Source organism: Pholis gunnellus (genome assembly GCF_910591455.1).
Source record: "Pholis gunnellus genome assembly, chromosome: 15".
In the NCBI taxonomy this organism is placed as follows: Eukaryota; Metazoa; Chordata; class Actinopteri; order Perciformes; family Pholidae; genus Pholis; species Pholis gunnellus.
Genome location: NC_136542.1, coordinates 15,188,097 through 15,200,523, shown reverse-complemented (window position 1 = coordinate 15,200,523; position 12,427 = coordinate 15,188,097). Strand labels below are relative to the sequence as shown.

Genomic DNA, 12,427 nt, shown 5'->3' with positions numbered 1-12,427 from the left:
GAGAGATTTTTTTTTTTAATAGTCACTTTAGTTGACAATGCTGCATCGGTTGGTAAAAGGATGTTTATATCTTGCCACTGGCCGGTATTTGTGCCGGTTTTTAAAAGATATGCACTCTTATTTCAGTAAACTTTTCTATCCTGTGTTTCAGTTTACTCTGCAGATTACCCACCTAAAGGGCCTATATGCACACAGCTGCTTGACGGCAATAAAAAGGTCTTTTTCTCTGAGGACACGCTGGTCAAATGGCCTTCTATTAGCTCACAGATCGCAAGAGACCGAATGACAGTATTATTTAAGAAGATACAGGGAAGAAGTGTCTTGTCTGTTGCTTTATCTGCCTTTTTGTAAGTTTTGAATAGCGTTTTATTAAAAATTGCAGTTCATGTGAGTGATCTTTTGTATTGTCTTTATTTGATGGGTGTGGAATTACTGCTTAATGTGTAACGTTAATGGAGCATGTGGGATGATATGTTTCTCTGATAACGACATGCTGTTCTAGTATCGCTTCACATACTCAAAAATAAGATCATTTATCATAACGACCTGTCAGCGGAGGGCAGTAGCTTCGCTTGGTTCCACTGAAAACAGGACCAAGCTATTGAGCCGGCGGGCTCTCCAACCTGCTTTCACCTTTTGAGGTGAACCGTTCTGTTGTTGTTTTTTAAGCATGCGGTGAAACAGGATAGCTAATGTCAAGTTACCTGTTCTCTTGGTCTCAGATGGGGATGGGGTTATGCAACTACTTCCCTCTTTGATGAACTTTAATTTCCAGCTGGAGGACCATATGGTCAAAGCAGGTTTTTCCATCATGGGGGGGGGGGGTCTTATTCCCTGCACATATGTTGCCTTTTAAGCATTTAAAACCCCCAGGTTAGGATTACTATGCCTGACAGCTTTTTTTTGGACTTTTTCATTGATTTTGAAGAAGTGTGAACCTGGGAAGGATCAGCAGCTTTCACCGTGGAACCTAAGATGCGACTGCTGTCGAGAACGACCCACCACTCTTCACCGCTTTTCCCCCTTCCGCCTGTGTCTCTGTGTGCATGAATACTGATGGAGATGGGCCTCTTTTCTTATCTCTCCTCCACTCCTTCCTTGTGTCTTGCTCTGTCCAAGCTTGCCAAGCTATAGTCGCCTGCGGTCCTCACTAATTTGCGCTTTCTGAAAACCTGTGGTCTGCCTAAATACTACCTGCACTCTGTTTAACCCACTGCTAAGTTTGCTAACCACTAACATCTTCTGCCTGCAAATCACAAACGGTCACATGGGAATGACGGGCGGAATTATTTGTAGATTGTGCATGCGGAATGTTTTAGTTTTTTTTTTGATGGATGTTTTGTTATTTATACCTTTTTATTCTGGAGATGATTTACATTTTTGACACAGAATTAGCAAATAAAATAGTTTGTACTGGACATTAAATGTGTTCATAAATTAGCTGCCTGCAAGATAGGATGCAGCAGTTTTACAGTTAACATGTACTTCTTGCCACATGAAGTCCTATTTCATTATCTTAAAATGAGTACTGATCAACAGCAGCTTTGAGGGTATGTTAAGTATGTCTCAATGGAGCTTAAGGCTTTCAGAGCAACCACACCACAATAGTCCGACTCCATCACCAGCGTGCGTTAACACATGAATCTCTATGTATCACAGGGACCTGACTGGCACTCTAGCAGTGACTTCCTCAACCGGTGAGTTCCTCGCTATCTCTCTCACACACACACACACACACCATGTTGCTTAGTCGATAGGCCAAATGAGAAACATGAGACCAGGGTGGGGCTAGTTTTCCTACAGGGTGTGATGGCGAGCGGGCCGTGGAATCCTTTTAAAACCACGGGGTGCAGGGTCAGTGGGTGGGCTGCTTTTATGATCAGGGAAAATAAAATATGAGAGCGAGAGAGAGAGCAAAAAAAACCACACAGTTACCATCCGAGTGTGACGGTATATCAATTGTTTAATGGTAGTTTATTAAATATTCTTCATCGTTTGGTAAGGAACTGCAACAACGTGGTTATAACTGTTCTCCTACACAACATATCGCTGCTCTGCTTCAGCCTGACTGAAACGCCCTGATAGATTTCACTAATCTAATCGGAACAAAGAATCCTCGTAAAAGTTTTATGTGATTTATTTGGCCAAAAATGTATGATAATAATAATAATCTCAATGTTATCAAACCTCTGCAGATACATTTTGGTCATTGTGTTTGAACGTTTTGAATGCTAAATCAATTTAGAGCTTGTTATTAAATTAAATGATATTTTGGTGTTTTTCTGAGACATCGTTATCCCTCAGGACCTCCTTATATGCAAGACGTTCCATCACGGCCTCACACACACACACACACACACCCACACACCGATGTGTCCGTCCCTTCGCCATCCACCCCCAAGACAACCTTCACGGGCTGCAGAATCTTTAGAAATGTCACTGTTATGCCAAATCCTGATTCTTCTACGCTTCCAACTATAAATAATCCCATCCCACTGCGAAACGCGTCGACACGCGAGCATTGCTGCCCCCCCGTCTCGTCTCGTCATCCGTGGCCCCTGTGTCTCCTCTGGTTTCGGATGTGGGGCCTGAGGAGGTGTGACTCTCCCACATTAACACCGTGATCGATGACTAAACGCCTTGCTCAATACCCCCCCCCCCCCCTAACCCGGCGGTTCTATTCTAAGAGCCGCACACAAACGCGTGGCATCCGGTTTTGCCGCATGCTCGATCAAAACACCCATTACTCACATTTAGAATATATATATATATATATATATATATATATATATATAGAGGGAGAGGCTATTGTAAATCCGGCAGATAAGCAGTTGACTCATCGAGGGTGGAGGTTTGGTAAACGTGTGGCACTGATGCAGGCGATGGGATTTGATTGACGGCGGATTTAATCAAGTGTCATATTAATTTTGGCTCGTTAATCCGTTAGAAACGAGCCCGTTTTTCCTCATGACAAAGCATAAAATGCGATCAATTTCATTCCCGTGTCCTTTGTCAAAAACCATCAATCTGGCTCTGAGAGCAGATCACCTGCAAAAACAACAACAACAACAACAACGTTTCCTTTAGCAAACTAGTAATTTAAGGAGGAGACAAATACTTGAATATGGATGACAGGAGGAGGAAAGCATAAAAAAAACGAGCCAGAGACAATTTCCTCCCCTGAAATTGCAGGGTGAGGCCCGGCTGAGGTGAGTCGTGTATTTTGAGCGTTGGGAACAAGTTTCGTGTGTAGCCTTCGCTGCTGTGGCTGGTTGCCAAATCCATTATCAGAACCACTGGGCACACCGACTAAATGGCGACCCTTAAACAGTCTCCAAGGGATCCGCTCCTTGTTCAGGCCATATCAAAGCGAGCCGGATCGGAACATATAGATAAAGATCACGGCTGGGAAGCAAGAAGTATGTGGTTGGAAGTTTTCCCGAGACGCTTATGTATGACGGTTAAATGGAGCTTTCTTGATGTATTTAATGTAGTATTTCCCTGTCTCTGCTTTGTTCTTGCAGGTATAACCAACCACAAATACGATCCTGGTCCTTCTCTCAAGCAGTAAGTATGATGTGTAGGATCAGTCTGTCTAAACGTCAGATATGGTGTGTGCGTGCGGTGTGCAATGTGAGGAATGCCACACTGGCTTCAGCCTTTGGCAGGAGGAGGTGAAAGCCTTAATTACAGGCCCATTACATTTCACACACAGTTATGATAACACACACACACACACACACACACACGCACACACACACTTTCTTTCCTGCGCTCTCGTATCAGACACAACCCACCAGAGCGGTACACAGCAATGCAACGTGCAGGTCTCGGCAGCCTGAATCAACACCGATGTTGCTCAACAACATTGTTCGACATGAAAACATCTCACCAATTATTGGAGTGGAGCACCATGACATTGTGTACAGGTATTAATGGAGTCCTTCTCACTTTGGTAACCCCCTGACTTTTCAACTATTACAACTATTCATCTGTGGAACTCCCTTCCTGGTAATCTAAGCCAGGCAAATTCAGTACCCTCTTTTTATTTATTTATTTATTTATTTATATCATATTTTACCTGTTTGATTGTGTTCCTTATTTCCCTTCATGTTTATTGTGAAGCACTTTGTTTCGGAAAGGTGCTATACAAATAAAGTTATTGTTATTATTATCCCAATAAGCTAAAGATAATGAACATAAACATCTGCATGTTAGCATGCTGGCATTAGCATTTAGCTCAAAGCAGTTCCTCACAGAGCTGCTAGCATGGCCTTGTCTTGAACCTCATTGGCCGTGCTACAAGTGGAAATTGATCCAGCGTCTATTGGCTGTGGCAGAAGAATTACATGACCACAAGCATAAACTAAGGATCCCTTTGCTTGGCTTTGCACACACACACACACACACACACACAATCACACATAGAAGTCATATACCACAGTACCATGAGTTACTGTCAATCCCTTATTGGCACATCCACCTCCACAGGGGTCAGATGGATTAGGCACATAGTCGGTGGTGGCATTTGAACAAATCCCATTAGTCCAGATTTATGGTCCGACAGCGACTTGTTGTTGCACCAAACAAGAAAACCTTGCCCACCTCTTGTCAGCGTCCATATAGGATAGAAGGGGCAATACAGGGATGAATGGAGTACTCCACTGCTGTTGTTCCTGAAAAGTAATTCATCTGAAATCCTCATTAACTGCCATTCAAATGCTGCATTCAGCGCTGTAGATCTAAACAGAGGTGGGGACCAGTGCCAGGGCAACTGGGCAATTACTACCAACAGCAAGTGAGCAAGCTAGAATATGATATCATCTCCAGCCCTGCACCCTTCCCCCTGTACACTGTGTGAGATCCCCCTGCTGAATAATAGCCACTCTGTTTGCACCCCTCTCTCATTTCTCCCCGTCACACACACACACACACACACACACACACACACACACACACACACACACACACACACACACACACACACACAGTTTCTGGGTGGGGTAGGGTGGGGGCAGGGGGGACACTAGCTAAATGCCGTGACAATTCTCAGCATGGATGGTGATGGGAGATTGAGCGCTACAATGGTGTGACCAATTTGCATTCCCGTGAATCCTTCAGGCCTTCGTCATGAGTCGCAGGCATAATGACCTCACTTCCACCCAAACACAGCTACAGCGAAATGCCCCTTTTAAATCACCCCAAAGTGGCATGCTGGGTCTTTTTTTTTTTTCTTCCCCTCATCGCAGAGAGGAGAAGGAGAAAACGAGAAGTGTGAATTGTGTTGAAATCCTTTATTTGATGCAACACGTTTAATTGAAATGTCAAAGGGGAAGCTTTTTTGGGGGGGGGGGTTTAGGGGTAACACAAGGGAGTTCCTTGATATGGATGTGAAAGATAGGGTGACAAATGGGAGGAGAGGAAGCTACAGTGTGAGAATGTGAGAGATATAAAGGGAGGAGGAGGAGGGGGGGGGTCTCCTCATAGTCACTTCATTCCACTCGCTGCAGTACAATGGCTAGTGGAAAGAGAGAAGAGGCCCCTGTCTATTTAAGCAGAAGAGATGAAATGGAGACTATAATAACGCAGGATTCAAGAATGCGTCTGCTGGTTTACCGCCGTCCCGGCGCAGGCCAACCTTGAACCAGAACATCCAAGCCGCTGCACATATACAGCTCGAGCAGGGATGTTATGACGACAAACCCAGTGGAGGGGTGTTGATAGCCAGGCCACAGCCTCCACCAGCCAACTGTTTATTTCTTTAAGAAAAGAAATGTCTCCCTATTTCTGGAGGAACACATAGTGTATTTTATGATTTCTTTTTTTGGAGCAATCATCTTTATGGGTCCTGGCTTCAACAATCACATTACACATCCCATTAGTGGCATGTGAACTTAAAATTAATCAGTACTCATTATGAGTTACTCTGTGAATGGCACATTCAGTAGTGATATCACTTTTTTTTTTGCAGCTCCCAAATGCGTTTTTAGAACTTTAGAGCTCAGTCAAGTCTAACTTGTCCTCGTGTCACTTAACGACGCTTAAACGTTCTTTTTGAAGAGTAAAAAAAAACGTCAAACCTCAATTTATTCGCCACTACATCTGCTTGTTGCTCACTGCCATTGTTTTGGTGGCTCAAAAAGCTTTTACATGGCGGTAACTTAGCGACACCTAGTGGTCATGTTTGGGAACGGCGAGGAGTTACCGAGATCAACCATTAATTTAATTCGAGTGTAATCCACGAAATAGTTTAATACCTGATGCAACAATGGTTTAAACGCTGTTGAGTGATTTGAATTCAATAAATGTGCCCTCACAAGTTTTTGTCGCTGGAGTTTGAGCGTGGGTGTCACCCTCTTCCTCCACCTGAGAGGGGGGGTGACACCCGAAGAGGCCCTGAACGCACCTGAAACCAGCCGAGCTTCCTTTGAATGTCTTTGTCTATTTCCGACATGCTCGCGAAGGTTTGGTCAGACTTTGAGCAGAGTCTACGGGCCAGTCTGCAGTCGTTGAGGTTGTGTTGGCAGGTACAGCAACATTATATCTTTGTTAAACATGTACAAAATTAATTAATTTGTTTACAGGCAACGTTTATTTGTGTGGCTAGTAAGGCCAGCGCAAGAACGAGCACAGGCTGCGTTTGACACTAACGGCGAGCGTTACCGACCAGACTACAGCGATTTTAGATTTACTTATTTTTTTACTTTTATAATATCTGGCTTAATTTCATTTGAATGTTATTGACAGCCGTTTGAGTGTTTGAATTACATATTTAAGTTGTTCATAAATCCTGTGATATTTCAGTATTTTGACATTTAAAAAATAAAACGTGTTCTTAGTTTAAACAAATCTAACGTTTGTTAAAATGAGCCTCAAATGCAACGTAGATTTGGTTATGTCCTAAAGTTTAAAACACACCTTTTACACATATTTTTTGCATTTGTACTTTTATATTTTTCTTGTTTATATAAGGATTTTAGATTTACTCATTTAAAAAAAAAGTACTTTCATAAGTTATTGACAGCCGTTTGAGTGGTTGAATTACATATTTAAATTGTTTATAAATATTGAATTTTGCATTTGTACTTCATATTTGTCTTGTTAGGATTTAAAAAAAAAATTGTGTTGCTTTTTATAGTGAGTCACAAGTTATTTCACATTTTTATTTGGTGCTTTACACACTCGCAACCAAAAACGTGAAGCTTTTATTGTTCCCTACTTAATTGTGGCCTTGAATGGATTTTTTATTTATTTTAAACAGTCCGGTGCAGATAATATTTGGTTGTCAGATAGCTGCCAACTGAACTGACTGAAGCTAGAGAGGTGCATGTTTATTGATCTCCCGTTACCACTCACACACAGATTACATACGGGCCATCATCTGCAGATACATGTGTTCAGTATAGATCTTAATACTACTGGAGAATTACAGATAACCTTTCACATCTGCTTAAAAAAATCCAACAGGAACTTGGTTACCTAATAGTCTCACACACAAACACGCACACACACACGCACACACACACATCCTCAGAGTCAGTATTGTGCTGTGGTTCATGTGGTGATCATCATCTAGCTCCCACAGGCAGCCAGGTTAACTCAAACACCCGGAAACAAGATGTGATGCGTAGTGTTGTGCAAGACAGCGACACACACGCACAGATTTTTAGTTTAGATAAGAGCTGTTTGCAACGGGTTGTCTGTCCTTTGTGTGAGCTTTTAGAGTGACATAGGACAACGATACTTACCTGTGTTTGGCCTTGAAGGGAATCTGTGAACTTTCAGAGGACCAGGTATGAGTCTTTCTCTCTTCTTCTGTTGTTCTCACTGGGGACTGAGTTTGTGGTTGAGTGACTGAACGCCAACAACTGCAGCAGGACTTGAACTCGAGACCCTGTGATCAGGCCTGTGCTTTTACATTTCCTAACCTCAGGGCAGTTTATTTTTTTTCCTAGCCTTTAGCGCTCAATCTGAGGTTGTGTGATGGGTGGTTGAGATTCTTCGTATCTGTGACAATACACCCCGATTTTGCTGTAATGTATCGTGGCAAGTTGCTAAAATGGTTGTTTGTGTGTCTGTGATTTTCCCTTTGTCTCACTCGGGCCACTTTATAGAGGACAAATAAGGAACTTAAGTGTGCAGAGGAAGTTAGTCCATAATGGCCACGAAGCTTTCTCAATATCTTACATGTCATTGGTCATTTAGGTCGATCAATTGCAACATGTATTTTTTTTCACCCCTGCCCTTTACACGGCCAAAAAGCTATTTTTTTTAGGTGTGATACTGCAAAGAAGCTTTTTAATCGTCGATACTTTGAGGTAGTTTTGGGTTCTAGTGTAGGTGTGTGTGTGTGTCATAGGCTGAATTGCTGACAGTGTCACAATTAAGCTGTGAGTCAGTGCAGTTCATGAGCATTTACTTATCTTTTTTTTTTCCTGACTCTGCTTCTATTTCAATAGAATATGTAATGTAATTCTGCTTTTTCTACACATTTTCAACATGTTTCTTTTTTTTTTTTCACTCTGAAAACTATTGAGTAACAGTGTCTGTGCTGTTTGCCCACGACATCACTTCCTCTTGTCTTACATTGGAGCAAAGACTTGCTCGTTTTCTGCCCGCACAGTTTTTAATATCGTCAACCTACGAGTCGGTGTGTAAGGTCTATCCTTTGTTGTCTTTCAACAGGCTGCCTTCCCCATATCTGTGCCCCCTTCAATGGCTGCCGATGACTACAACCCTGTAAGTGTTTCTTCCTTTTTCGTGTGTGCGTGTGTGTCTGACATTTACTCAGGCAGAGGTTGCCTTGTTCTCGCAATAATGAAATAAAAACTTTTTTTACTACCTCTGCTTCTCCTATTTCATGAAGAGTTGAATGTTTATAGCAACAAGAGTTCATACACCGAGCGCTTAGCTGCTTATCTAGTTTGGATTCTCCTGATGTTTTAAGTTTAATTTGAGAGTTTATAGAAAAAAGGACACCGAAGAGCAGCGACAGACAAAGCACAAGAGTCAAGTCACAGATGAGGATGTTCGAGAGGAGGGGGGGGTGCTGCTGTAATGTGCGTGTGGGGAGAACAGAGAGAACAGCAGAGATAAAACGCATGTGACACTCGGTGCGAGAAACAGGATGTTCTGGATAGCTTCTTCTTCTTCTTCTCAGCTGTGGCGTCTGAGACTAGCTAATGTGTCCCTCTCTCCTCTGACTCTCTGACCTAACGTTTGCCTCCTCCGCTCTCCTTCCCAAAGGTCTCCCTCCGGCACAAATCCAAGAGGAAGCCTCGAGGAGGTAAGTTGTCAACCCCCCCCCCCCCCCCCCCCCCGGGCCCTCATCACTTAGCCGCTCTGCATGCCCTCCACTGTAATTTGGCCCCTCTGTGGGCGTGTGTGAAGTGGCAGGGCAATTGGTGTGTGCAGAGGTCTTTTTAGACAACGCTCAGTTGCGTTCTCTTCAGTTCTTCCCTATCTCAGCTCTCTGTCGGCGGTGTGTCTTTTTAATTCCTCGGAGACGCTCACTTCGAGTGCTGAGCGTTCATGCCGTTATCATTACTATCTCTGGCTGATGCATAAGTGGAACAGGTAGGATGTTGTTCAGTGTTATTTTTAGAGTTCATTTCTTCGTTGACCAAACACAGCGGAACCGTTTTGACTCGAATGGAAACGGATTTCAGACTGCGCAACCTCTTGCTTCCTCTAATGCTGTACTTGCGCTTGACTGTGGCTTTGTTGCTCTCCGGACAAAGGGGAAGGTGAAGGGGAGCGGGGGCGTCTCAGTGTGTTCATGTGCATGTTGTCGTCTGTGCACAGGCAATGGTACGATGAGCAGAAGACGGATCTCGGTCAAAGAGCTGGGGCCCCCAGACCACCAGGGCTGGCTGTACAGGAAGAAAGAGAGCAAAGGCTTCCTGGGCATCAAATGGAAGAAGTACTGGTTTGCGCTGAAGAGGACAGCTCTGTACTGGTACACCAACCAGCTGGTGAGTGAGACCACCCTTTTCATCAACAGACCCATTCATTACTGTTCACATCTTCAACTGCTGTCGCAGCTCAGCGCTGTTTACAGAAACTCCAGTCAGCAACTCTTGTTCCGCAAAAACCCCGAGCGACACAGAAATCACTCAAGTAAATACCGAAGAAGTAAAGTTTCTGTTTCCCTCACTGATCTGCTCCCCTGTGCGTGCTCTCAAGCTCTCCAATCTCGCCCTGTTAAACTTTGCTTTATTGGCTACTCCAGCTGCTCTTTTTAAAGAACAAGGCTGAGAGTACTCTTATATTTGTATTAATGTTAAGCAATCCGGTGAGCAGACCACAACCAACAATGCCTTTGTGTGGTCTCGCAATGCTTTCGGCCTGACTGGATCACAGAAATATACTTTCGCTTTTGTAGTTTATAGCAAACATTACTCAAACTGCCATAAATGTTACAGAGATGGACAAATGTTTTTTTATTGTGGAACCGTATGCATAAAAATATGAGGAGTAGCAAAAGTAAATGTGTTTTCAACCAGTTGCACTGCAAGTGCATGAGTGTGTCTAGACCAGCAAACCTGATGTGCCATAGAAAATGTATTATTGTAATTTATTTTGTGTGCCCAAGTATTACAAAAGGTATTTCCGCATGTGTATAATATATGTGTAAATGAATAAAGTTTAAACGGGGAGATATTGCCAAATATTGGTGTTTGTTCTGTTAAAAGATTACGATTCAAATGTAAACGAAAGATTCATATAATATATATAATATTAAGATGTAGCAAACAGAGCAGGCACATATGTTAAAATATTGGTTTATGTGCCAAGAGGTTGAGACACAAAAAAGAAAAAATGTTACTTTATTTCCAGCCGTAGTTTGGCCACCACAGTAATAGTGCATCTGTAGCGGATTGTCTTCAGTGCGCTGGTTGTGCGTCATTAATGCTTTTGTAATTGTTTTTGGAAAACATTGGAGGAATGCAGTGTAGGGGAAAAACAGCTTGTTTAAACCATAAAGCAACGCTTGGTTGTAATTCACTTCTGTTTGCTGTTTGATCCAGTCAACAATGAAATGCATTTATAACAATGAAGTTTGGATCTATACACAATCTGTACACAATTTTTTTTTTGGGAAGGATGGTATTTCTGTCAGAGGAAATATGTATTTTTCTCCTTAACAAGCTCCTAAAAGAGAATAAAAGAAAATGTGTTTTTATTCAAATTGAAAATCAACACAGGATTTTGTCACGATGCGTTTTTTTTTTTTTTTTTTACATATGTATGAAATAGTGCAGTGAGTCGTTTGCAACACTTAGCGACAAATAAATGCAGCATTAAGCATTTTTTTTAACACACCACATCACACATATGGAGCCACAGGTGCATGGGGTGTGTGTTTGTGGTGGTGGTGGGGGGGCTGTTGCAGATGAGTCATACTTGTTTCTGTCACAGCTGTCCCCTCTCTGCCAGCCTCTGTCACCGCGGGATCCGCCGAGCGGCGTCACTGCATTCCCTGAAGGCCACGGTGTCACTAATAGCCCGTCAGACTCTCACACAGGCACACGTAACGTGGCTGACGCGCTTGATTTACTGGCACGGTGGCTTGAATCACATCTGCTGTATGTCAACATCACATGGCGGGGTTGGAAATAGAAGAAGTCGGCCGACTGCAATGCAAATCGGCAGGTGTCAATGTCAGGAAGTGGTTCGACGTCATCCGCTTGTTTTCACGCTCGCTGTGGTTCAATCTGTGTGTTGCAGGCGGAGAAGGCTGAAGGCTACATTGACCTCACCAACTTCATGATTGACAGAGCCATAGAGTGCAAGAAGAAACAGTAAGCTCACCTTCTGCTTCGTCTCAGTCAGGCAGCTTTTACAAGTAAAGCTCTTGTCTTTATTCTGTTGTGGGAGCTGAGTGGAATAGAAAGTTCTCCCACACACGGTAATAGGAAGTGCATATTCGAGCAATCTGAAAATGACAAATGAAGAAGAATAAACACGGAGTTTAACTCAGTGTACATTAATTCCAGTAGAAAACTTATTTTCAGTCAACTGCTCTCCATTAACTCTTCCCTCATGCAGTGCGTTCAAAGCTTGCCACCCACACGTCATGATGTTTTATTTTGCTGCTGAGAGCCACGAGGAGATGAACTTGTAAGTCACATACAAGTACAACATTGTATGCAATCCCCCCCCCCCCAAGGGTGTTTTTTATGTGTTGTCAAATGTTAATGAGTTGAACATTCTTTTTCTTTTTCTTTTTTTCTTCAGATGGTTGAATAAGCTCGGACTAGCCTCCATTCAATATGACCCGACAGAACGAAACACTGCAGTCGGTGAGCACACAATATTTCTGTTACCCGTTAACTGTTCTGAAATTAAAACGTTATGTCTACTAAATGACAACTTGTTCTAACTTAAAAAAGCGACTTTCTTCTGATTTAATCAAATTAGTTTT

The 12,427-nt window shown here is 42.9% G+C and overlaps 1 protein-coding gene across 1 annotated transcript in view; it reads left to right on the top strand.

The window, feature by feature from the left end:
* The window catches only part of LOC306707614 (connector enhancer of kinase suppressor of ras 3-like), a 45,286-nt gene that overhangs the window by 29,901 nt on the left and 2,958 nt on the right, over positions 1-12,427 (top strand). The window contains exons 14-21 of the mRNA XM_079175131.1: positions 1,660-1,697; positions 3,525-3,567; positions 8,686-8,739; positions 9,247-9,286; positions 9,805-9,974; positions 11,731-11,804; positions 12,052-12,123; positions 12,241-12,305. Of these exons, the coding sequence (XP_079031257.1) occupies positions 1,660-1,697; positions 3,525-3,567; positions 8,686-8,739; positions 9,247-9,286; positions 9,805-9,974; positions 11,731-11,804; positions 12,052-12,123; positions 12,241-12,305 (556 nt within the window). The remainder of the gene's footprint in view (positions 1-1,659; positions 1,698-3,524; positions 3,568-8,685; positions 8,740-9,246; positions 9,287-9,804; positions 9,975-11,730; positions 11,805-12,051; positions 12,124-12,240; positions 12,306-12,427) is intronic.